The following is a 26,504-nucleotide window of genomic DNA, read 5'->3' as shown; positions in this document are numbered from 1 at the left end:
ACCTTGCTGTTCCGTAGACAAGCACCAGGATCTTGAAGATGATGCAAGCTTTGACTGGAAGACACAGGAGTGTGTGGAGGAGCAGGGTGACATGGGAGAACTTAGGAAGGTTGAACACCAGGTGGGCTGCGGCATTCTGGATAAGTTGCAGGGGTTTGCTACAACAAGCGTGGAGCACAGCCAACAGAGAGATGCAGTAGTCTAGAGGGGAGATGACAAGTGCCTGGATTAGGACCTGCACTATTTCATGTGTAAGGAAAGGTGTTCCTCTAAAGATGTTGTAGAGCATCACCCTGCAGGAGTGAGTCACTGCTTTGATGTTTGCAGAGAACTACAGGGTGTTGTCCAGGGTCACGCCAAGGTTCTTTGTGCTCTGGGAGGGCGACACTGGAATTGTCAACCGTGATGAAGAGGTCTTGGAGCAGGCAGGCCGTCCCCAGAAGGAAAGGCTGCTCCTTCTTGTCAAGGTTGGACTTGAGGTGGTGGGCCGACATCCACGCTGAGATATCTGACAGGTACGCAGAGATGTGTAGTTGAGTGTCATCAGCATAGCAATGATAGGAGAGACCATGTGAGGATATGACAGAGCAGAGTGACTTGGTGTAATGAGAAAGAGGAGAGGGCCTAGAACCGAGCCCTTGGTGACACAAGTAGTGAGAGCACGTGATGCAGACACAGATCCTCCCCAGCCACCTGGTAGGAGCGACCTGCCAGGTAGGATGCAATCCAAGGGTGAGCAGAGTCTGAGACGCCCAACCCTGAGAGGGTGGAGAGGAGGCAGAGTCTGAGACGCCCAACCCTGAGAGGGTGGAGAGGAGGCAGAGTCTGAGACGCCCAACCCTGAGAGGGTGGAGAGGAGGCAGAGTCTGAGACGCCCAACCCTGAGAGGGTGGAGAGGAGGCAGAGTCTGAGACGCCCAACCCTGAGAGGGTGGAGAGGAGGCAGAGTCTGAGACGCCCAACCCTGAGAGGGTGGAGAGGAGGCAGAGTCTGAGACGCCCAACCCTGAGAGGGTGGAGAGGAGGCAGAGTCTGAGACGCCCAACCCTGAGAGGGTGGAGAGGAGGCAGAGTCTGAGACGCCCAACCCTGAGAGGGTGGAGAGGAGGCAGAGTCTGAGACGCCCAACCCTGAGAGGGTGGAGAGGAGGCAGAGCCTGAGACGCCCAACCCTGAGAGGGTGGAGAGGAGGCAGAGTCTGAGACGACGCCCAACCCTGAGAGGGTGGAGAGGAGGCAGAGTCTGAGACGCCCAACCCTGAGAGGGTGGAGAGGAGGCAGAGTCTGAGACGCCCAACCCTGAGAGGGTGGAGAGGAGGCAGAGTCTGAGACGCCCAACCCTGAGAGGGTGGAGAGGAGGCAGAGTCTGAGACGCCCAACCCTGAGAGGGTGGAGAGGAGGCAGAGTCTGAGACGCCCAACCCTGAGAGGGTGGAGAGGAGGCAGAGTCTGAGACGCCCAACCCTGAGAGGGTGGAGAGGAGGCAGAGTCTGAGACGCCCAACCCTGAGAGGGTGGAGAGGAGGCAGAGTCTGAGACGCCCAACCCTGAGAGGGTGGAGAGGAGGCAGAGTCTGAGACGCCCAACCCTGAGAGGGTGGAGAGGAGGCAGAGCCTGAGACGCCCAACCCTGAGAGGGTGGAGAGGAGGCAGAGTCTGAGACGCCCAACCCTGAGAGGGTGGAGAGGAGGCAGAGTCTGAGACGCCCAACCCTGAGAGGGTGGAGAGGAGGATCTGATGGTTCACAGTGTCTAAGGCAGCGGATAGTTGGCATGTCCTGACATACTCCCTACTTAGGCTTGTGCCTGTCACTCAACCAAATGGCAATCCTTTAACTCACTGTACTATTGGCTGATGTTTGAGTGTGTGTACTGCACTCTTAATCAGCAATTGCAAGGACTGACCATCCATGAGATCCAAATTATAGTTTTAAATGTTTTGAGGCTATGCAGTGTTTGTTTACAAATACATTGTTAACAATCAATGGAGTAAAGAAAAGCTTATATTTAGGGTTCTGATGGGGTGTGACAGTTGGAAACATTTCAGTACCAATTGTTAGGTTCTAATTCTCAGAGTAAAAGCTTATATTTAGGGTTCTGATGGGGTGTGACAGTTGGAAACATTACAGTACCCATTGTTAGGTTCTAATTCTCAGAGTAAAAGCTTGACGGACACTATGAAAGCTTAAACCAATGTTATTCTTCCCAGGGGGTCAATACAGCTGTCACGCTCGTTGTACGGAGGAGACCAAAGCGCAGCGTGATGTGAATACATCTTTTTAATGAAAGACAAAAAAACACAAAGTTCACTAAAAAATAAATAACAAGACGACCGTGACCGCTATCAAAACTGAGTGCAAACATCACATAGACAATAACCCACGAAATACCCAAAGAAGATGGCTGCTTAAATATGGTTCCCAATTAGAGACAACGATAAACAGCTGCCTCTAATTGAGAACCAATCTAGGCAACCATAGACACACATAAACACCTAGATAGTAAACAACCCCATAAACCTACAAAACCCCTAGACAGTACAAAACAAATACATCACCCATGTCACACCCTGACCTAACCAAAACAATAAAGAAAACAAAGAATACTAAGGTCAGGGCGTGACAACAGCTGCATTAAACAAAGACATTTTCACACAATCACTGATAATTAAAACCCTTGCTCCTAGGCTGAGTCTCCTCCTACACATCTGAACAAACTTTATATCTTTACTGCTAGGCAGGACACTAAGTGATACTTATTTATTTATTTCTTCCTTAACATGACCCGGTCTGACCTCGACCCCCTTCATCACTAATCCCTGGCTCTCTCCCCTTATCAATGCCTGCCACATGTGATTGCTTTCCCTACACTCAGTACATTCCAAGCTTAATTGCCCCCCACCATATACTTTCCTCCTACATATAACCTCTGGTGTAGCCCCTCAGCTATGGCACCCCCCATTTCTCTATTACAACTAATGATTAATAAGGATTTAAAGTTCATAAATCCAAACCTATCACTATAATATATTAGAGTGCCTATAATATATTAGAGTACCTATAGTATATTAGAGTACCTATACTGTAGTATATTAGAGTACTAATAGTCAGACAGGTTGATGTATTCTTCAAAATCTCTGTCGAAACATGTTGGTTAGCATCGAAAAATTGCTTTTGCCTGTCAGCGCCGAGATGTATAGTATAATGGCATTCAAAGCTGAGACTCAACCCATATCCTGAGACCCAACCTATATCCTGAGACCCAACCTATATCCTGAGACTCAACCTATATCCTGAGACTCAACCTATATCCTGAGACCCAACCTATATCCTGAGACCCAACCTATATCCTGAGACCCAACCTATATCCTGAGACTCAACCTATATCCTGAGACCCAACCTATATCCTGAGACCCAACCTATATCCTGAGACTCAACCTATATCCTGAGACCCAACCTATATCCTGAGATCCTGAGACTCAACCTATATCCTGAGACTCAACCTATATCCTTAGACCCAACCTATATCCTGAGACTGAGACCCAACCTATATCCTGAGACTCAACCTATATCCTGAGACCCAACCTATATCCCGAGACTCAACCTATATCCTGAGACCCAACCTATATCCTGAGACTCAACCTATATCCTGAGACCCAACCTATATCCTGAGACCCAACCTATATCCTGAGACCCAACCTATATCCTGAGACTCAACCTATATCTGAGACTCAACCTATATCCTGACCCAACCTATATCCTGAGACTCAACCTATATCCTGAGACTCAACCTATATCCTGAGACTCAACCTATATCCTGAGACCCAACCTATATCCTGAGACCCAACCTATATCCTGAGACTCAACCTATATCCTGAGACTCAACCTATATCCTGAGACCCAACCTATATCCTGAGACTCAACCTATATCCTGAGACCCAACCTATATCCTGAGACTCAACCTATATCCTGAGACTCAACCTATATCCTGAGACTCAACCTATATCCTGAGACTCAACCTATATCCTGAGACCCAACCTATCCTGAGATCCTGAGACCCAACCTATATCCTGAGACCCAACCTATATCCTGAGACTCAACCTATATCCTGAGACCCAACCTATATCCTGAGACCCAACCTATATCCTGAGACTCAACCTATATCCTGAGACCCAACCTATATCCTGAGACTCAACCTATATCCTGAGACCCAACCTATATCCTGAGACTCAACCTATATCCTGAGACCCAACCTATATCCTGAGACCCAACCTATATCCTGAGACTCCTATATCCTGACCCAACCTATAGACCCAACCTATATCCTGAGACCCAACCTATATCCTGAGACTCAACCTATATCCTGAGACCCAACCTATATCCTGAGACTATATCCTGAGACCCAACCTATATCCTGAGACCCAACCTATATCCTGAGACTCAACCTATATCCTGAGACCTAGCAAAAAACAAGTTCTGGAATACTATGTATTTTCATCACGAGGGTTTGGAATTTACAAAGAAAAAAAGTATTTAAAAAAAATGTAAAATCAAACCAAATCAAAATGTATTGGTCACATACACATGGGTTAGCAGATGTTATTGCGAGTGTAGCGAAATGCTTATGCTTCTAGTTCCGACAGTGCAACAGTATCTAACATGTAATATCTAACAATTTCACAGCAAAACCTAATATCTAACAAATTCCACAACAGAACCTGATACACACAATATAATAAAGGAATGGGATAAGAATATATAAATATAAAATAAATGGATGAGCAGTGACAGAGCGGCTAAGATGCAATAGATAGTATAGAATAGATAGTGTAGGAAACAGTATACAGTATATACATATGAGATTAGTAATGTGAGATATGTAAACATTATTAAAGTGTCATTGTTAAAGTGACTAGTGATCCATTTATTAAAGTGGCCAATGATATCAAGTCTGTAGGTAGTTACCCTGGCGTGACGTTTTAATAACCATGTACATCTCTCCAGGACAAGGTGCCTTATCAATATATCTCCAGGACAAGGTGCCTTATCAATATATCTGTCTGTAGTTACCCTGGGGTGACGTTTTAATAACCATGTACATCTCTCCAGGACAAGGTGCCTTATCAATATATCTGTCTGTAGTTACCCTGGGGTGACGTTTTAATAACCATGTACATCTCTCCAGGACAAGGTGCCTTATCAATATATCTGTCTGTAGTTACTCCCCTAAATTAAATGCTAATTAGCTGATAATATGGCTATCATACATTTCTACTAATGACATGATCTGGACGAGACTGCCAAATCGAGACAAAGGTAAGAATCTCTGTATCAATGATCTAATGTTAGCTACATGTAGTAACGGTAAGAATCTCTGTATCAATGATGTAATGTTAGCTACATGTAGTAACGGTAAGGATCTCTGTATCAATGATCTAATGTTAGCTACATGTAGTAAAGATAAGAATCTCTGTATCAATGATGTAATGTTAGCTACATGTAGTAACGGTAAGAATCTCTGTATCAATGATCTGATGTTAGCTACATGTAGTAAAGATAGGAACCTCTGTATCAATGATCTAATGTTAGCTACATGTAGTAACGGTAAGAATCTCTGTATCAATGATGTAATGTTAGCTACATGTAGTAAAGATAGGAACCTCTGTATCAATGATCTGATGTTAGCTAAATACACCAAATCGAGACAAAGGTAAGGATCTCTGTAAAAATGATCTAATGTTAGCTACATGTAGTAATGAATAATGAATGATGATGAGGACAATGTGTGTATGATGACTTTCTCCACCTCTTCAGACTGAATTACACCTGAGGATAGGTTCAGTATAATGGGGTTGTACTGTTGGGTCCTAGCCAACAGATACTTGGCATGTAACTCTATGGGTAAAAACAACATGCCACCAGGCAAAGACAGAACATTTTCCAACATTAGTTGATATTTGATTCTGTTTCCAACTAACATGAATTTAACTTGAAATGAACCCTTGACACCCTACATTAAAATGAGACCTAAACTGATTACATTGAAGAAACGTAGCAAATTCACCCAGCACAGCTATGGTGTGCTATGTTGATGCTCACCATAATTACACATACATTATGTTGAAATAGAGATGTTACTAGTTGACCAGATCTTTTGCTCTGAGGAATGTCTGATAGCCAATGGTGATGAAACAGCTTTTGATTGGGAGGAGATTGCGACTTGATCCTTGCCTAATGAGTGTGTGGCAGAAGAAGGGGTCAGACTATTGGATTATCGTATCTCAGGCTGGCTGTGTAGTGGTAAGTGACAGGGATATACCTAGTGGGAAAGCAGTTGGGTAAATAATATTATACTATTCACCATATTTAAAAAGGTGTGTGAATGACATTACTGTAAAATAAATTGTGTAGCTGGGTAACCGAAGCCTCAGACTCTTGTTATTTGACTTCTGTCATAGGGAGTTATACGTCTGACTTCCCAATTCGTCCTCCAGAGGGCAGCCACACGCTCTTAGTTTTGTCCCGTTGCTCAAGAATCTGGGCACTATGGGGATGAGGGTAGGCATAACATCCGCCTTGCAAAGTGGAATGTTACTACATGTTAGAGCCCCATATGGGGCGCTGTAATTATTTGCTGTGAAAGCATGGTTTCTTCTGGGGTAACTTCTCCCCAGACCCTTTATTCATTTCATGTTGTCAAAATATTTTTGTTATCCTCTTTAGAATTTTCTTCTCAGCAAATCAATAAAATATCTTCACAGGACACCAATGGATTACAAAGAAGATCATTTAAAACATTGAAAAAGGTTTTAGGATTGTTCTGGGTAACCTGGGTCAAACACACATAGTCATTTACATAAGATGAGAACATTAAGCTCCTCCCCCCAGTCTGAGATGCCAAAGTTCCACTTATCCATCCCCTTAGTTAATGGGAAACCTGGCCCTTCTCACGTGTTCAGGTTGAGCAGGTGTGTTAAGTGTGCATTCATAAAGAACCTGTCCAGTGCATTCAGACAGATCTTTAATATGTTATAACACATGAAATAGCTTCTCAATCCCCAACACCTTACACTCCATTCAGAGCAGCACAAGAATCAGGACCACAAGTTATACCATTACAATGATTGTATGGTACTGTGTTTGGAAAAAAACTATTGTGTAATAAACATACATACACTCCCCTACACCTCTAACTCTCTCACTCATCATTATTCACAATTCATTCATGATTAATCGTTATCATGGTAGCATCCACATTAATGTATACCTGGTCAGAAACATATTCTATTCTTATTCATAATAAAAGTGACTCCAAAATGACAATACAATATTTACCATTCATTTCTATTGGGCACAACATAATCTGAAACACAACCAAAACCAACTGCATCCAACAAGTTTGTAGTCACAAGCTTGATGCAGTCATTGCGTGCTAGGAATATGGGACCAAATACTACATTTTGACAAAATGTAATACACTATAAGGGAATTTGTACAAATACTTATGACATCTTCAAATGTGGCGACTAGATACTTAAGGTGCTTTCATTTTGAAACTGCAGAACAGATACACAGCGCAGGAAAAAGGATTTGCCCCCTTTTACATTTTTTCTATTTTTACATATTTTTGATACTGAATGTTGTCAGACCTTCAACCAAAACCTAATATTAGATAAAGGGATCCTGAGTTGACAAATACTTATTTTAAGTATAAACACTTTTTGTTATGTGTAAACTCAGAGTTATTCAACACCCTATTTACCTGTGTGAGAAAGTAATTGCCCCCTTACACTGAATAACTGCCTGTAGATGTTACCCTTACACTGAATAACTGCCTGTAGATGTTACCCTTACACTGAATAACTGCCTGTAGTTGTTACCCTTACACTGAATAACTGCCTGTAGTTGTTACCCTTACACTGAATAACTGCCTGTAGTTGTTACCCTAATAACACTTAATAACTGCCTGTAGTTGTTACCCCCTTAATAACTGCCTGTAGTTGTTACCCTTACACTGAATAACTGCCTGTAGTTGTTACCCTTACACTGAATAACTGCCTGTAGTTGTGAATAACTGCCTGTAGTTGTTACCCTGAATAACTGCCTGTAGTTGTTACCCTTACACTGAATAACTGCCTGTAGTTGTTACCTGAATAACTGCCTGTAGTTGTTACACTTAATAACTGCCTGTAGTAGATGTTACCCTTACACTGAATAACTGCCTGTAGTTGTTACCCTTACACTGAATAACTGCCTGTAGTTGTTGAATAACTGCCTGTAGTTGTTACCCTTACACTGAATAACTGTAGTTGCTGAATAACTGCCTGTAGTTGTTACCCTTACACTGAATAACTGCCTGTAGTTGTTACCCTTACTGAATAACTGAATAACTGCCTGTAGTTGTTGCCCTTACACTGAATAACTGCCTGTAGTTGTTACCCTTACACTTAATAACTGCCTGTAGATGTTACCCTTACACTGAATAACTGCCTGTAGTTGTTACCCTTACACTTAATAACTGCCTGTAGATGTTACCCTTACACTTAACACTGAATAACTGCCTGTAGTTGCCTGTAGTTGTTGCCCTTACACTGAATAACTGCCTGTAGTTGTTACCCTTACACTGAATAACTGCCTGTAGTTGTTACCCTTACACTGAATAACTGCCTGTAGTTGTTACCCTTACACTGAATAACTGCCTGTAGTTGTTACCCTTACACTTAATAACTGCCTGTAGTTGTTACTGCCCCTTACACTGAATAACTGCCTGTAGTTGTTACCCTTACACTGAATAACTGCCTGTAGTTGTTACCCTTACACTGAATAACTGCCTGTAGTTGTTACCCTTACACTGAATAACTGCCTGTAGTTGTTACCCTTACACTTAATAACTGCCTGTAGTTGTTACCCTTACACTGAATAACTGCCTGTAGATGTTACCCTTACACTGAATAACTGCCTGTAGTTGTTACCCTTACACTGAATAACTGCCTGTAGATGTTACCCTTACACTGAATAACTGCCTGTAGTTGTTACCCTTACACTGAATAACTGCCTGTAGATGTTACCCTTACACTGAATAACTGCCTGTAGTTGTTACCCTTACACTTAATAACTGCCTACCCTTACACTGAATACTGCCTGTAGTTGTTACCCTTACACTGAATAACTGCCTGAATAGTTGTTACCCTTACACTTAATAACTGCCTGTAGTTGTTACCCTTACACTGAATAACTGCCTGTAGTTGTTACCCTTACACTTAATAACTGCCTGTAGTTGTTACCCTTACACTGAATAACTGCCTGTAGTTGTTACCCTTACACTTAATAACTGCCTGTAGTTGTTACCCTTACACTGAATAACTGCCTGTAGTTGTTACCCTTACACTGAATAACTGCCTGTAGTTGTTACCCTTACACTGAATAACTGCCTGTAGTTGTTACCCTTACACTGAATAACTGCCTGTTACCCTTACACTGAATAACTGCCTGTAGTTGTTACCCTTACACTTAATAACTGCCTGTAGTTGTTACCCTTACACTGAATAACTGCCTGTAGTTGTTACCCTTACACTGAATAACTGCCTGTAGTTGTTACCCTTACACTTAATAACTGCCTGTAGATGTTACCCTTACACTGAATAACTGCCTGTAGTTACCCTTACACTTAATTGTTACCCTTACACTGAATAACTGCCTGTAGTTGTTACCCTTACACTTAATAACTGCCTGTAGTTGTTACCCTTACACTTAATAACTGCCTGTAGTTGTTGCCCTTACACTTAATAACTGCCTGTAGTTGTTACCCTTACACTGAATAACTGCCTGTAATACACTTAATAACTGCCTGTAGATGTTACCCTTACACTGAATAACTGCCTGTAGTTGTTGCCCTTACACTTAATAACTGCCTGTAGATGTTGCCCTTACACTGAATAACTGCCTGTAGTTGTTACCTGTAGTTGTTACCCTTACACTGAATAACTGCCTGTAGTTGTTACCCTTACACTTAATAACTGCCTGTAGATGTTACCCTTACACTGAATAACTGCCTGTAGTTGTTACCCTTACACTTAATAACTGCCTGTAGATGTTACCCTTACACTGAATAACTGCCTGTAGTTGTTACCCTTACACTTAATAACTGCCTGTAGTTGTTACCCTTACACTTAATAACTGCCTGTAGATGTTACCCTTACACTTAATAACTGCCTGTAGTTGTTGCCCTTACACTGAATAACTGCCTGTAGATGTTACCCTTACACTGAATAACTGCCTGTAGATGTTACCCTTACACTGAATAACTGCCTGTAGATGTTGCCCTTACACTGAATAACTGCCTGTAGATGTTACCCTTACACTTAATAACTGCCTGTAGTTGTTGCCCTTACACTTAATAACTGCCTGCGCCACCTTTAGTGACTGCAACCAAACACTTCCTGTAGTTGTTGATCAGTCTCTCAAATCACTGTGGAGGCATTTTGGCCCACTCTTGGTTGCAGAACTGCTGTAACTCAGCGACATTTGTGGGTTTTCAAGCATGAACTCGACGAGGCCATTCCAAAACCCATGTTGTCCAAAACAGTTGACTCAAGTTTGCCAAGAAGCACCTGGATGATCATCAAGACCCTTGGAAGAATGTTCTATGGACAGTTGATTCAAAATTATAACTTTTTGGACGTCATGGGTCCCGTTGTGCCTGGCGAAAACAAAGCACTGCAATCCACAGTAAGAACCTCATACCAACGGTCAAGCATGGTGGTGGTAGTGTGATGGTTTGGGGATGCTTTGCTGCCTCAGGAGTCAGGACCTGGAAGACTTGCCTTAACCGAAGGTTTGTTTTACAGGTCGAACCAAAGCTTTCGCTTCAATTGCAGTGCCATAGACATTGTTTGACTTTAGTATGACCACATACTAACATTTGGCACTTATTAAGAATTCAAAATCAAGAATACATTTCAAGATTCTAAAATATTGACGATTCAAAACTAAATTCAAAATATATCTAAAGAATATTAAATATCAGTACTCCGTATTCAAAGATAATTTACCTGAAGTTCTTGTGAATTATCTTCCACCAACCATCTCTTATGACTCAATCGCCAGCAAAAACAGTTATCAAGTATTTAAATGGCTATTTGTGAAAAAAGGCACTATTTAAACAAAGTGTGACCAATCAAAATATCCAGGCTGCAACTCTGGACATGATTTGTGAAATGGCTACATTCTCACTGTGTGTGGTCTCTACTGTTATTTACACTATTTGTCTGGGAAGCTTACTTGTTTCTACCATTTCATATATTGAAAACGTCCACATATACCTGGACATACTGTATATTGGGTATATGTTGTTGTTTGTTTCTACAATATGTAAGGTACCCAGCTAACACATAACATTCTGAGAACCATATGTTTCTTAGAGCTTGGTGAGAGCTTGGTGAGAGCTTGGTGAGAGCGTGGTGAGAGCGTGGTTGTCCTATGGTTATATTGCATGCAACCTTCCCTCAGGGTTCTGGGAATGCTGAAGGGATACCCTGGTTGCACATAATGTTCTGAGAACCATATGTTTCTTAGAGCTTGGTGAGAGCGTCGTTGTCCTATGGTTATATTGCATGCAACCTTCCCTCAGGGTTCTGGGAATGCTGAAGGGATACCCTGGTTGCACATAATGTTCTGAGAACCATATGTTTCTTAGAGCTTGGTGAGAGCATGGTTGTCCTATGGTTATATTGCATACAACCTTCCCTCAGGGTTCTGGGAATGCTGAAGGGATACCCTGGTTGCACATAACATTCTGAGAACCATGTTTCTTAGAGCTTGGTGAGAGCATGTTGTCCTATGGTTATATTGCATGCAACCTTCCCTCAGGGTTCTGGGAATGCTGAAGGGATACCCTGGTTGCACATAACATTCTGAGAACCATATGTTTCTTAGAGCTTGGTGAGAGCATGTTGTCCTATGGTTATATTGCATGCAACCTTCCCTCAGGGTTCTGGGAATGCTGAAGGGATACCCTGGTTGCACATAACATTCTGAGAACCATGTTTCTTAGAGCTTGGTGAGAGCATGTTGTCCTATGGTTATATTGCATGCAACCTTCCCTCAGGGTTCTGGGAATGCTGAAGGGATACCCTGGTTACACATAACATTCTGAGAACCATATGTTTCTTAGAGCGTGGTGAGAGCGTGGTTGTCCTATGGTTATATTGCATGCAACCTTCCCTCAGGGTTCTGGGAATGCTGAAGGGATACCCTGGTTGCACATAACATTCTGAGAACCATGTTTCTTAGAGCTTGGTGAGAGCATGTTGTCCTATGGTTATATTGCATGCAACCTTCCCTCATGGTTCTGGGAATGCTGAAGGGATACCCTGGTTGCACATAACATTCTGAGAACCATATGTTTCTTAGAGCTTGGTGAGAGCATGGTTGTCCTATGGTTATATTGCATGCAACCTTCCCTCAGGGTTCTGGGAATGCTGAAGGGATACCCTGGTTGCACATAACATTCTGAGAACCATGTTTCTTAGAGCTTGGTGAGAGCATGTTGTCCTATGGTTATATTGCATGTAACCTTCCCTCATGGTTCTGGGAATGCTGAAGGGATACCCTGGTTGCACATAACATTCTGAGAACCATATGTTTCTTAGAGCTTGGTGAGAGCATGGTTGTCCTATGGTTATATTGCATGCAACCTTCCCTCAGGGTTCTGGGAATGCTGAAGGGATACCCTGGTTGCACATAACATTCTGAGAACCATGTTTCTTAGAGCTTGGTGAGAGCATGGTTGTCCTATGGTTATATTGCATGCAACCTTCCCTCAGGGTTCTGGGAATGCTGAAGGGATACCCTGGTTGCACATAATGTTCTGAGAACCATGTTTCTTGGGTGGGAATTTCAGTACTTCAGCATAACGTTTTCTGCAGGTTTTCTCAGGGTTCTATTTAAAGTCATGTTCTCAGAACATTAAGAAAACATTAGTAATGTTCAAAGAACATTCTAAGAATGTTATTTAACAACATATACATTATGTTCTCAGCGTCAACAAAACTCCCTCTAGCCTCTATCTTGTTAAGTGTGTTCAGGTGTGTTGGCTGTGCCCACTAATTGGCCACACCTGAACTTAATGAGTGCTTGTTTCCTTTGAAATGGGGGGTCTGTTTGAATAGACTAAATTGAACTGATTTGTATGAGTAAAGAAAAACAAGGCATGATAGTGCCATCCTTGTGGCGCAGTGGACTAATTCCATGAATAGAGAACAGAAGATCATAGGTTTGAATCTTACTGACACTGTGCCACAATAAAAAATGAATGTGTTTATATGATTAATGTCTAAGAAGATGAATTTCCATGTGTCCTACCTGTGCTTGAGTTCAACACTGCTTAATCTAGCAGTCTTATTGAAACATGTTCTCAGAGCATTATTTACTCATCTTCAAATAAACTATCATTTCTATTCTCACAACGTTAATAAAACCCCCCAGGAAAACTTTTAGTGAACCACGTAAGATGTTCTCAGAACCTCCCTTCAATCTAAAAATGAACGTTCCCTGAACAGGATACATTTTTATTTCCATTCTCAGAACATTTAAAAAATATTCAGTTGTACCGGTCAGGAAACATATGGCTTCGTTCCCAGAACTAATGGGAAACCAAAAACACATGTTTCCATAACTTCCAAGGAAACAAAAGTGCTAGCTGGGTATGTACTATAGTATCAATACTTATCTTAATGTTATAAAAAATGTATTGCATTTATTTTGATATTGGCATATACACAGAGTGCACACAACATTAAGGACACCTTCTCTTTCCATGACATAGAAATCCACTTCAATCAGTGTAGATGAAGGGGAGGAGACAGGTTAAAGAAGGATTGTTAACCCTTGAGACAACTGAGACAAGAAATGTGTATGTGTGCCATTCAGAAGGTGAATGGGCAAGACAAAAGTTTTAAGTGCCTTTGAACAGGATATTGAGGTAGGTGTCAGGCACACCGGTTTGTGTCAAGAACTGCAACGCTGCAGGGTTTTTCACACTCAACAGTTTCCCTCGTGTGTCAAGAATGGTCCACCATCTAAAAGGACATCCAGCCAACTTGGGAAGCATTGGAGTCAACATGGGCCAGCACTGCTGTGGAACGCTTTCGACACCTTGCAGAGCATGTCCCGATAAATTGAATGGGAGAATCTCAAATGCATACTCTTCGTGTCCTCTCTCCTCGCCTCCTTCTCAAAACCCATTGTAGGAGAAGGCCATTGTAGGAGAAGGTCTCAATCAAATAAGTCCTGAGGCGATGTATGCTAATGACTCAATTGGGGATTTCTGCTGTCTGTAAGGAAATGGGCTGTAGGTTGATTCTGCTGCTATAATTGGATATCATGCAGGATACTCTAACCTAATGTAGCAGGTGCAAAAAGATGCCTGAGCGAAGTCCCCACATCCGTTGTTCAGGGGAAATGGAAGTTGAAAATACTGTATCCATGAAAACTGGAAACATCTGCTTTCTACTGACTCCTCGGAGAGTGAGTATGCTGGGAATAATTGAAATCCATACACAATCCTCAAATATCCAAGGATTTGGCAACGTCATTCATTTCCTAAATCTAGCAAATCCCCATTTTGAGAGATACTGACTTTATGATCATCCTATTGTTATCCTATTATGGGAGGAGAGTCGATGATAATGAATACAGGCCGTTTTCAACCAGAGAAGTTATTGTTTTGGTTCAGATCCTCTTTAATAGAGAGAACCAATGTCCTCTTCCTCCCTGTCTGACATTTTAGATCATCGTTTTGGACTCTGGAGTTTTCTGTCACTCAAGTGCTGGTGGACCCAGTAACTGGGGTTGATATCCAGGCGTATGAGTTTTTGTACCCAGGGGTCTCTCTTTGCCCCCTCCACAAACTCCTCCAGAGTTATCTGACCTGGAACCAAAGACAACAAGGAGATCCTTATTATTCTACCTAATGTGTATCCACTCTGTCATTATACTGTATCATCAAGAATGAGTTAAAGGCGATAGCTCACTCCAAATTATTTCAGATCTCACAAGTTCATCAACTTCCCATGCCATCGGTTGAGTAGATCAAGCCATACATGGGTCATTATTTTAATAGTGTTTCACTATGTCATTATTTCTGACATATCTGACCATCCTGCTTCAGTAACAGCTAAAGGCCGTCACAATACACAAATAAGTGCTCCGGTACTCACCGTCACCATTCACAAATAAGTGCTCCAGTACTCACCATCACCATTCACAAATAAGTGCTCCAGTACTCACCGTCACCATTCACAAATAAGTGCTCCAGTACTCACCATCACCATTCACAAATAAGTGCTCCAGTACTCACCGTCACCATTCACAAATAAGTGCTCCAGTACTCACCGTCACCATACACAAATAAGTGCTCCAGTACTCACCGTCACCATACACAAATAAGTGGTCCAGTACTCACCGTCACCATACACAAATAAGTGGTCCAGTACTCACCGTCACCATACACAAATAAGTGCTCCAGTACTCACCGTCACAATACACAAATAAGTGGTCCAGTACTCACCGTCACCATACACAAATAAGTGGTCCAGTACTCACCGTCACCATACACAAATAAGTGCTCCAGTACTCACCGTCACCATACACAAATAAGTGCTCCAGTACTCACCGTCACCATACACAAATAAGTGCTCCAGTACTCACCGTCACCATACACAAATAAGTGCTCCAGTACTCACCGTCACCATTCACAAATAAGTGCTCCAGTACTCACCGTCACCATTCACAAATAAGTGGTCCAGTACTCACCGTCACCATTCACAAATAAGTGCTCCAGTACTCACCGTCACCATACACAAATAAGTGCTCCAGTACTCACCGTCACCATACACAAATAAGTGCTCCAGTACTCACCGTCACCATACACAAATAAGTGCTCCAGTACTCACCGTCACCATACACAAATAAGTGGTCCAGTACTCACCGTCACCATTCACAAATAAGTGCTCCAGTACTCACCGTCACCATACACAAATAAGTGGTCCAGTACTCACCGTCACCATACACAAATAAGTGCTCCAGTACTCACCGTCACCATACACAAATAAGTGGTCCAGTACTCACCGTCACCATTCACAAATAAGTGCTCCAGTACTCACCGTCACCATTCACAAATAAGTGCTCCAGTACTCACCGTCACCATTCACAAATAAGTGGTCCAGTACTCACCGTCACCATACACAAATAAGTGGTCCAGTACTCACCGTCACCATTCACAAATAAGTGCTCCAGTACTCACCGTCACCATTCACAAATAAGTGGTCCAGTACTCACCGTCACCATTCACAAATAAGTGCTCCAGTACTCACCGTCACCATACACAAATAAGTGGTCCAGTACTCACCGTCACCATACACAAATAAGTGGTCCAGTACTCACCGTCACCATACACAAATAAGTGGTCCAGTACTCACCGTCACCATACACAAATAAGTGGTCCAGTACTCACCGTCACCATACACAAATAAGTGCTCCAGTACTCACCGTCACCATACACAAATAAGTGGTCCAGTACTCACCGTCACCATACACAAATAAGTGGTCCAGTACTCACCGTCACCATACACAAATAAGTGGTCCAGTACTCACCGTCACCATACACAAATAAGTGGTCCAGTACTCACCGTCACCATACACAAATAAGTGGTCCAGTACTCACCGTCACCATACACAAATAAGTGGTCCAGTACTCACCGTCACCATTCACAAATAAGTGCTCCAGTACTCACCGTCACCATTCACAAATAAGTGCTCCAGTACTCACCGTCACCATACACAAATAAGTGCTCCAGTACCCACCGTCACCATTCACAAATAAGTGCTCCAGTACTCACCGTCACCATTCACAAATAAGTGGTCCAGTACTCACCGTCACCATTCACAAATAAGTGGTCCAGTACTCACCGTCACCATTCACAAATAAGTGGTCCAGTACTCACCGTCACCATTCACAAATAAGTGCTCCAGTACTCACCGTCACCATACACAAATAAGTGGTCCAGTACTCACCGTCACCATTCACAAATAAGTGCTCCAGTACTCACCGTCACCATTCACAAATAAGTGCTCCAGTACTCACCGTCACCATTCACAAATAAGTGGTCCAGTACTCACCGTCACCACACAAATAAGTGGTCCAGTACTCACCGTCACCATTCACAAATAAGTGCTCCAGTACTCACCGTCACCATTCACAAATAAGTGCTCCAGTACTCACCGTCACCATTCACAAATAAGTGCTCCAGTACTCACCGTCACCATTCACAAATAAGTGGTCCAGTACTCACCGTCACCATACACAAATAAGTGGTCCAGTACTCACCGTCACCAAATAATACACACAAATAAGTGGTCCAGTACTCACCGTCACCATACACAAATAAGTGGTCCAGTACTCACCGTCACCATACACAAATAAGTGCTCCAGTACTCACCGTCACCATACACAAATACAAATAAGTGGTCCAGTACTCACCGTCACCATACACAAATAAGTGGTCCAGTCACCAGTACACAAATAAGTGGTCCAGTACTCACCGTCACCATACACAAATAAGTGGTCCAGTACTCACCGTCACCATACACAAATAAGTGGTCCAGTACTCACCGTCACCATACACAAATAAGTGGTCCAGTACTCACCGTCACCATACACAAATAAGTGGTCCAGTACTCACCGTCACCATACACAAATAAGTGGTCCAGTACTCACCGTCACCATACACAAATAAGTGGTCCAGTACTCACCGTCACCATTCACAAATAAGTGCTCCAGTACTCACCGTCACCATTCACAAATAAGTGCTCCAGTACTCACCGTCACCATACACAAATAAGTGCTCCAGTACCCACCGTCACCATTCACAAATAAGTGCTCCAGTACTCACCGTCACCATTCACAAATAAGTGCTCCAGTACTCACCGTCACCATTCACAAATAAGTGCTCCAGTACTCACCGTCACCATTCACAAATAAGTGGTCCAGTACTCACCGTCACCATTCACAAATAAGTGCTCCAGTACTCACCGTCACCATACACAAATAAGTGCTCCAGTACTCACCGTCACCATTCTCGTCAACTTTCTGGAAGATACGGTCACAAACCTCTTCAGGTGTAAGGTGGGTTTGGCCTGCCTCGTCACTGACAGAACCTTTCTTTATCTTGTAGATGATCTACAGACATCACAGACAGAGGACTGTTACATCAATCAACTGTTATAGTTACGTTTTGCACACTTTGGTTCCTCAAAGGGTTTGAGAGATTTCCTACCCTTCCACATGTGTGCATTTTAAATCAATAGGTTAGTACGGCTGGAGAAAGTTCCTACCATATTCTTTACACCAATTCAATGCATTTAAATCCATAAGGGGGCGTATACGACTACACACTTCGGGGGAACAGTAGAGCATCGAACTACAGCCTTCAAGTCCAAGAGCAGGGTTTCTCAACTTCGATCATGAACAGCCACTGTCCACACAGCTTTTCAATTAACCAATAAATTACTTTGATTAAGAAGCCTGAATTAAATGGCCCAAATGTAATTCATTTGAATTATTCTAACTAGAGTACTTCCAATACTGCCAATACAGTAACTATGCCAACAGTGAATCTGAGAAAAATGGCTTTAAAGTATTTTTGTTAGCCATCCAAATAGGTTGTAGGTAAATAAATGATAATGCAATGACGTATCATCTTATTATGAAGTAATGTTTATGCATATCAACCATGAACACTGATCTATGACCCCTAAAATGCAGATACTGCACTCTGCCTTTGTATGACCTTAACTATATGGGTAATGCAAGGGCAAAGTGCAGTATCTACAATATAAATGTGTTTATTCAACTTAGTTGTTGTTTTTCTGTTTGATAAATAGCTGATTCTCAGAGGCTTTGAGTTTAGTGGTTACCCAAGCAGATATACACAGCTTAGTAGTTGTTTTTCTGTTTGATAAATAGCTGATTCTCAGAGTCTTTGAGTTTAGTGGTTACCCAAGCAGATATACACAGCTTAGCGTCTAATTGATAATGAGCTATAGTGTGCTGTAGAACACATTCCTACCAGGAGCCATGTTGAGAAACCCTGGCTTAGAATGTTACTATAGGGCCCGAACCCTTACCCTTATAATTGTTCTCAGCTCGTGCCTGTCCAGTCGTCCATTGTCATCGTTGTCAAACACCTTGAAAGACCACTTGAGTTTATCCTCGAGCCGTCCTCGAAGCACAAGGTTTAGCGCAGCAACATACTCGATAAAATCCATGGTGTTGTCCTGTAATAGAGACAGACAAACGATCATGATCAACTACAGCCTCAATAAAAATCATTATGTGTTCTCCAAGTAAGAAATACATAACATCCCTGACAGTGGGACACATGTAAAACAAAAGGTACACCATGGGATCATGGTGGATTGTAATAATATACGGAAAGAGACCTGGTTCCAGTGAGTTATGGACCTTTTTAGACTTCTGCATCGAGCCTATTTCCAACTTTCTCCTCAATTGTTACATTGGTGGTAACTGTGGGATAGCTTAACTGGCCTACAGCATTGTCTTGGGCCTGTGTTGGAAGTGTGGCCCTATTTCCATTTGGGTCTTTCCATGTCAATTCAGCAGGCCATAACACCCACTCAGATTCTTCTGAAGTCGTTTCTGTAGTTAAAAACAGATACTATTAGCATTCCTGCAACATCATTTTTTGAAATATAATTTGATTTCTGAGAAATTAAGCTAATTGATTGCACCTAAATTTGACATTTTAATTTATGGGATTCATATAATATTCAATACATATTGAATAAGATACGATTTGGACCTTAACCTTTTTCTAACAAGGACTAAAACGTGAGGAATCCAAAGAAATGTCAAAAAGCCACCCACAGCCCTACACGTCAATCCCACTCCAACACCGAGTTTATAGTATCAGTTCTCTATGTCTGATAAGTAGTATGGAGCTGCTGCTCTGAGTATTATTTATTCATCACATGTAATGTATTCTCAGTGAATTTGATGATGTTTTTTTCCCATTCAGAGAAATTAGTAATGGAAGGAAAAAAAAATGTTAACCTTTATAAACCAGGCAAGTCATTTAAGAACACATTCTTATTTTCAATGACAGCCTGGGAACAGTGGGTTAACTGCCTGTTCAGGGGCAGAACGACAGATTTGTAACTTGTCAGCTCAGGGGTTTGAACTCACAACCTTTACTAGTCCAACGCTCTAACCACTAGGCTACGCTGTTAGGTTTATATCCCATCCTACATCCTGATATTACCAGATTTTTCACCTTGTCGGCTCGGTATTCAAACCAGCAAATCCAATGTAAGTCAATGGTACCTATTAGCATTTTTGCACTTCATATCCATATAATATATAAGTAACAACATTGAGTTAACATAAAAATGTAATTATTAGCCCAGGTGTTTATTTAATTAAATTCCTCAACCCAACAGGTGCTTATTAGAGACAGGCTTCTATTTAAGTCAGGTGTCTATTTCCTTAATGCACACAGCTTTTGCTCATTTGCATAGTTAATTGTTCAATTCCAGCATTTTAATCCATTTCTTAATTTTCCTACACTAATATGTTATCATTTACAAACTGTGTCACATTTCTTTTGTCTTAGCATGCCTCTATTGATGTTTTTTCTTGACTTTTCCTTAACAGAATAAGTATTATTTGAAACAGGCCTTTATTTGCTGAAATGTGTGCCACCACCTGGCTATTAAAAGGGACAGATGGCTATTTGAGACTTGGCATTTAATTGAAGTTAAGGCACACAATACATGTTAAATACTTTAGGATGATTTGAACATGAAGTGTGAAAATGCTAACATTAGGTACCATAACCAAAGCATGGGTTGTCCATAGACTGCTTATAGGGTGAGGAAACCAATATGTCATTTTGTAATTTGGGTGAACGATCCATTTGAGGGGGGGGGGGGGGGGGGGGGGAGTTCAAACTTTGTTTACCTAATAGCAGGAACACCACCATCTAGTGGTCAAACCAGGTAATATCAAGATGTAGGATGGGACATAAACCTAACAGCTTCAATGACTCATTTCTCTGAACAAGGGGAATACAATACATAGGATGAAAAAACCAAACTCAGAGCTGCAGCTCCATACTACTTGTCAGACATAGAGAACTGATAATATACTCATTGTTCGGGTGGGATTGGCGTGGGGTGTGGGGGGTCCATTGGTGGCTTTTGATGTCTAAGTCATTGTTAGAAAAACAATGGTTAAATGTGGATGTTAGGTACTATATTTAAAGAATGCTAAAACTATTCCGGAACAACCTGAGAAGGTTGGTGTTGAAATCCTCTTTCTTGTCCTTTTTGAGGTGGAACGACTAATTTGGCTTTACACTCTGGCCCACTTTATGGAAAGAAGGGTATTATGGCCATCTACCTTTAGGCTATTTAATTAAGCATACGGCCAAATGAAGCATGATAGTGTACAGACAAATAGCTTAGCCTGCATGTGGAAAGAGCACACATTTTGGGAAACCCATATTGTAGAAAACAATATTAATAATAGTATTGTACTAAAATTGTATGAATCTATATTCATGAATTAAATGGGAAGTTTAAAACACTTGATTTGAGGGGGAGGGGTCTATGATAACTCTAGGGCTACACCAATACAACATGTCTTTTTTACAGTATGTACATACATCATTTACAGTAAATGCAAATGCAATTGACCCAGGTCTGCTGGTTTGTATTCAGAATCTTACCCCATTCATATCAAACGCACTGAATATGCCCTCCATGTATTGCGATTCTGGCGAATTATCGTTTTGAACCCCAAACATCCTTTTGAACTCGTGCAAGTGCAACGAACCGCTGGGGCACTCATTGATGAACCTCCTGTAGAGGTCTTGAATTGTCGATATTTCCAACTCTTCTTCGCTGGTTGACTGAGCTTGCTGATTTTGACCCATTGTAAATCCGAGTGAAAAAGGTCAAAGTGTGAAAAAGACAACGCATAAATTTAAATCCAGCTGTGGGCTAGTCTCCGATATGGCTGTGCGCAATAGCCTGGGGACACGGTTACCTCCGAGGTTCATAAAATTCGTAAACCTTTAAGAATTCGACCTCGTATCTTCTCTCTGCTCCCTGCATCGTTGCCTTTGATGGTTGTGCGTGCAAATAGGTCTGACAACATAGGCTACATCATGTGGGATATACATACGTTAACCCCAGGAGGCAAATTTATTTTTAGCAAGACTTGTCCTATATCGGCATTTAGTAATCTGCAGACCTGATCCAATTTGACGATGTAATTTGTAGACCTACAAGGCTACAGTGTGCCAAATAGAGAGTATATGTCCTATAACGTTTGTGACTCAACTCGTTTTATTGTGTTAATATATGATAAAACATTTTCACAATTGCATTTATGTTATAAAACCTTTTCACACCTGGAATGGAGGTTGGTCAGGCCAGGGGCAAATGATCACCCATCACTATCTGAGGATTAATAAATACATTTTCACTGAACAGCCACTTCTGAAGTCAAAATAGTATGTGTACAGAGATCAGAACAGGTCAAATATAGGTAACATATCCAATAGTAGGTTGGAAATGGGTTTAGAGTGTTACTGGATATAACAGAAGTTTGGTGTTGAAATAAAGAGGTCCGGTGGAATTGGAAAGGCTCTGGTGTAAGGTTTGGGCTTGTTACTTCCAGATGACCCATGTTGGGGAATACCTTAAGGTTGGCTGTGGGCCAACGAAGGATTAACTGCACACGCTGGCCTGTCACGAGAGACTAGACCCAGGACAGCTTGATTGTATTCACTCTTAGAAAAAAGGGTTTCGGATAGGGTTCTTTGGCTGTCCCTGTAGGAAAACTATTTTTGGTTCCAAGTAGAACTCTTTCACCCAACAAGGAACCCCTAAAATGAGCTTTTCAATTAAGAACTCCTTGGTGAAAAGGAACCAAAACAAGATGTCCCCTACAGAGACAACCAAATAACCCTTTATGGTTCAAGGGAGCACCTTTTTTCTAAGTTAGTACCTTAGATTGAGATTCTGGCAATGAATCGCTTTTAACTCCAGTGACCCATACCTGACCTATTGTTTTCAGCATTTCAGTCTACCTTTTGCATTTTTACAAGTTGATAAAGATAGGAGATATCGTTAAAGGTCAGGTATGGGCGACCTGTATGCTCTAGTCGGCTGGCCCTTGCTACATATTCGTCGCCAGACCCACTGGCTCCAGGTCATCTACAAGTCCATGCTAGGTAAAGCTCCGCCTTATCTCAGTTCACTGGTCGCGATGGCAACACCCACCCGTAGCACGTGCTCCAGCAGGGGTATCTCACTGATCATCCCTAAAGCCAACACCTCATTTGGCCGCCTTTCGTTCCAGTTCTCTGCTGCCTGTGACTGGAACGAATTGCAAAAATCGCTGAAGTTGGAGACTTTTATCTCCCTCACCAACTTCAAACATCTGCTATCTGAGCAGCTAACCGATCGCTGCAGCTGTACATAGTCTATCGGTAAATAGCCCACCCATTTTTACCTACCTCATCCCCATACTGTTTTTATTTATTTACTTTTCTGCTCTTTTGCACACCAATATCTCTACCTGTACATGACCATCTAATCATTTATCACTCCAGTGTTAATCTGCAAAATTGTAATTATTCGCCTACCTCCTCATGCCTTTTGCACACAATGTATATAGACTCTCTTTTTTTTCTACTGTGTTATTGACTTGTTAATTGTTTACTCCATGTGTAACTCTGTGTTGTCTGTTCACACTGCTATGCTTTATCTTGGAGATATTTATGTAAGACACAGGTTTCTAACTAGAACCTTTAACATTATAAAGAACAGTTTTTATCTGAAGAACCCTTTCTGAAAGACAAGTGTTCTATGTAAGACACAGGTTTCTACCTAGAACCTTTAACATTATAAATAACTGTTTTTATCTGAAGAACCCTTTCTGAAAGACAAGCGTTCTATGTAAGACACAGGTTTCTAACTAGAACCTTTAACATTATAAAGAACTGTTTTTATCTGAAGAACCCTTTCTGAAAGACAAGTGTTGTATGTAAGACACAGGTTTCTACCTAAAACCTTTAACATTATAAAGAACTGTTTTTATCTGAAGAACCCTTTCTGAAAGACAAGCATTCTATGTAAGACACAGGTTTCTAACTAGAACCTTTAACATTATAAAGAACTGTTTTTATCTGAAGAACCCTTTCTGAAAGACAAGCGTTCTATGTAAGACACAGGTTTCTAACTAGAACCTTTAACATTATAAAGAACTGTTTTTATCTGAAGAACCCTTTCTGAAAGACAAGTGTTGTATGTAAGACACAGGTTTCTACCTAAAACCTTTAACATTATAAAGAACTGTTTTTATCTGAAGAACCCTTTCTGAAAGACAAGTATTCTATGTAAGACACAGGTTTCTAACTAGAACCTTTAACATTATAAAGAACTGTTTTTATCTGAAGAACCCTTTCTGAAAGACAAGTGTTCTATGTAAGACACAGGTTTCTACCTAGAACCTTTAACATTATAAAGAACTGTTTTTATCTGAAGAACCCTTTCTGAAAGACAAGCGTTCTATGTAAGACACAGGTTTCTAACTAGAACCTTTAACATTATAAAGAACTGTTTTTATCTGAAGAACCCTTTCTGAAAGACAAGCGTTCTATGTAAGACACAGGTTTCTAACTAGAACCTTTAACATTATAAAGAACAGTTTTTATCTGAAGAATCCTTTCTGAAAGACAAGTGTTGTATGTAAGACACAGGTTTCTACCTAAAACCTTTAACATTATAAAGAACTGTTTTTATCTGAAGAACCCTTTCTGAAAGACAAGCATTCTATGTAAGACACAGGTTTCTAACTAGAACCTTTAACATTATAAAGAACTGTTTTTATCTGAAGAACCCTTTCTGAAAGACAAGCGTTCTATGTAAGACACAGGTTTCTAACTAGAACCTTTAACATTATAAAGAACTGTTTTTATCTGAAGAACCCTTTCTGAAAGACAAGTGTTGTATGTAAGACACAGGTTTCTACCTAAAACCTTTAACATTATAAAGAACTGTTTTTATCTGAAGAACCCTTTCTGAAAGACAAGCATTCTATGTAAGACACAGGTTTCTAACTAGAACCTTTAACATTATAAAGAACTGTTTTTATCTGAAGAACCCTTTCTGAAAGACAAGTGTTCTATGTAAGACACAGGTTTCTACCTAGAACCTTTAACATTATAAAGAACTGTTTTTATCTGAAGAACCCTTTCTGAAAGACAAGCGTTCTATGTAAGACACAGGTTTCTAACTAGAACCTTTAACATTATAAAGAACTGTTTTTATCTGAAGAACCCTTTCTGAAAGACAAGCGTTCTATGTAAGACACAGGTTTCTAACTAGAACCTTTAACATTATAAAGAACAGTTTTTATCTGAAGAATCCTTTCTGAAAGACAAGTGTTCTATGTAAGACACGGGTTTCTACCTAGAACCTTTAACATTATAAAGAACTGTTTTTATCTGAAGAACCCTTTCTGAAAGACAAGCATTCTATGTAAGACACAGGTTTCTAACTAGAACCTTTAACATTATAAAGAACTGTTTTTATCTGAAGAACCCTTTCTGAAAGACAAGCGTTCTATGTAAGACAGGTTTCTACCTAGAACCTTTAACATTATAAAGAACTGTTTTTGGAAGAAAGGTTTCTGTGATGATTCTTTGGAAGCAAATAATGATTTTTCAGAAGGCAAGAAGGGTTCTTTGGAAGGCAATAAGGGTTCTACATAGAACCACATTTCCCAGTTTGTTCTTTTACATGGTGATATTCAGAATTGTTTATTATAGTATCTGTGTTTTTGGATGCACATTGATTGGTTGATTAATTTTATGCTACACAAAGATTTGTTTGAAATAATTCTAAACTAATCCAATCTGTTAGTAGTTATTTGACTTATTGCGCCCGTTACTGGGATGGTCGTTCCAGTTTAGATGATTAAGGTAGTCTCAGCATTCAAGTCATTCAGATTGCAGGTTGTGGATGCTAAAACAAATTCAAATACATTTGTTGGATATCCTAACTCTGGCTGGATTCCAATAGGAATTACACATGACTGTAAAACAGCATAATGTGACTTGCTGGGCTGATATTACCTGTAAACCAAGAGTTTCCTAACACAACTATGTTGAGTATAACTAGGCCCTCAGAGAAAGTCCTTATGGTATAAGGACCCAGATGCAGACACAGGAGGCAGATGGTTTGAGTCTTTGATATTTATTAAATCCAAAAGGGATTGCACTGTGGTAGGCAAGAGAATGGTCGTGGACAGGCAAAAGGTCAAAACCAGTTCAGGAGGTACAGTATATATTTACATATTTGACCTGGTAGGCAAGTTGAGAACAAGTTCTCCTTTACAACTGCGACCTGGCCAAGATAAAGCAA

General features: G+C 41.1%; 1 protein-coding gene across 1 annotated transcript; it reads right to left on the bottom strand.

Annotated features, from left to right (window-relative positions):
- Nucleotides 1-13,602: 13,602 nt before the first annotated feature.
- Nucleotides 13,603-22,200, bottom strand: LOC115117854 (guanylyl cyclase-activating protein 2-like). The gene is made up of 4 exons (XM_065011283.1): nucleotides 21,797-22,200; nucleotides 19,176-19,325; nucleotides 18,117-18,228; nucleotides 13,603-14,919 (listed from the first exon to the last, which is right to left on the bottom strand). Exons 1-4 carry the CDS (start codon nucleotides 22,001-22,003, stop codon nucleotides 14,780-14,782), a joined length of 609 nt encoding a protein of 202 aa, XP_064867355.1. The 5' UTR covers nucleotides 22,004-22,200; the 3' UTR covers nucleotides 13,603-14,779.
- Between the last annotated feature and the right edge of the window lie 4,304 nt (nucleotides 22,201-26,504).

Source organism: Oncorhynchus nerka, linkage group LG27, assembly GCF_034236695.1.
Source record: "Oncorhynchus nerka isolate Pitt River linkage group LG27, Oner_Uvic_2.0, whole genome shotgun sequence".
Lineage (NCBI taxonomy): Eukaryota > Metazoa > Chordata > Actinopteri > Salmoniformes > Salmonidae > Oncorhynchus > Oncorhynchus nerka.
Note: the sequence above shows the minus strand (reverse complement) of the source record. Positions and strands in the feature narration are given on the sequence as shown.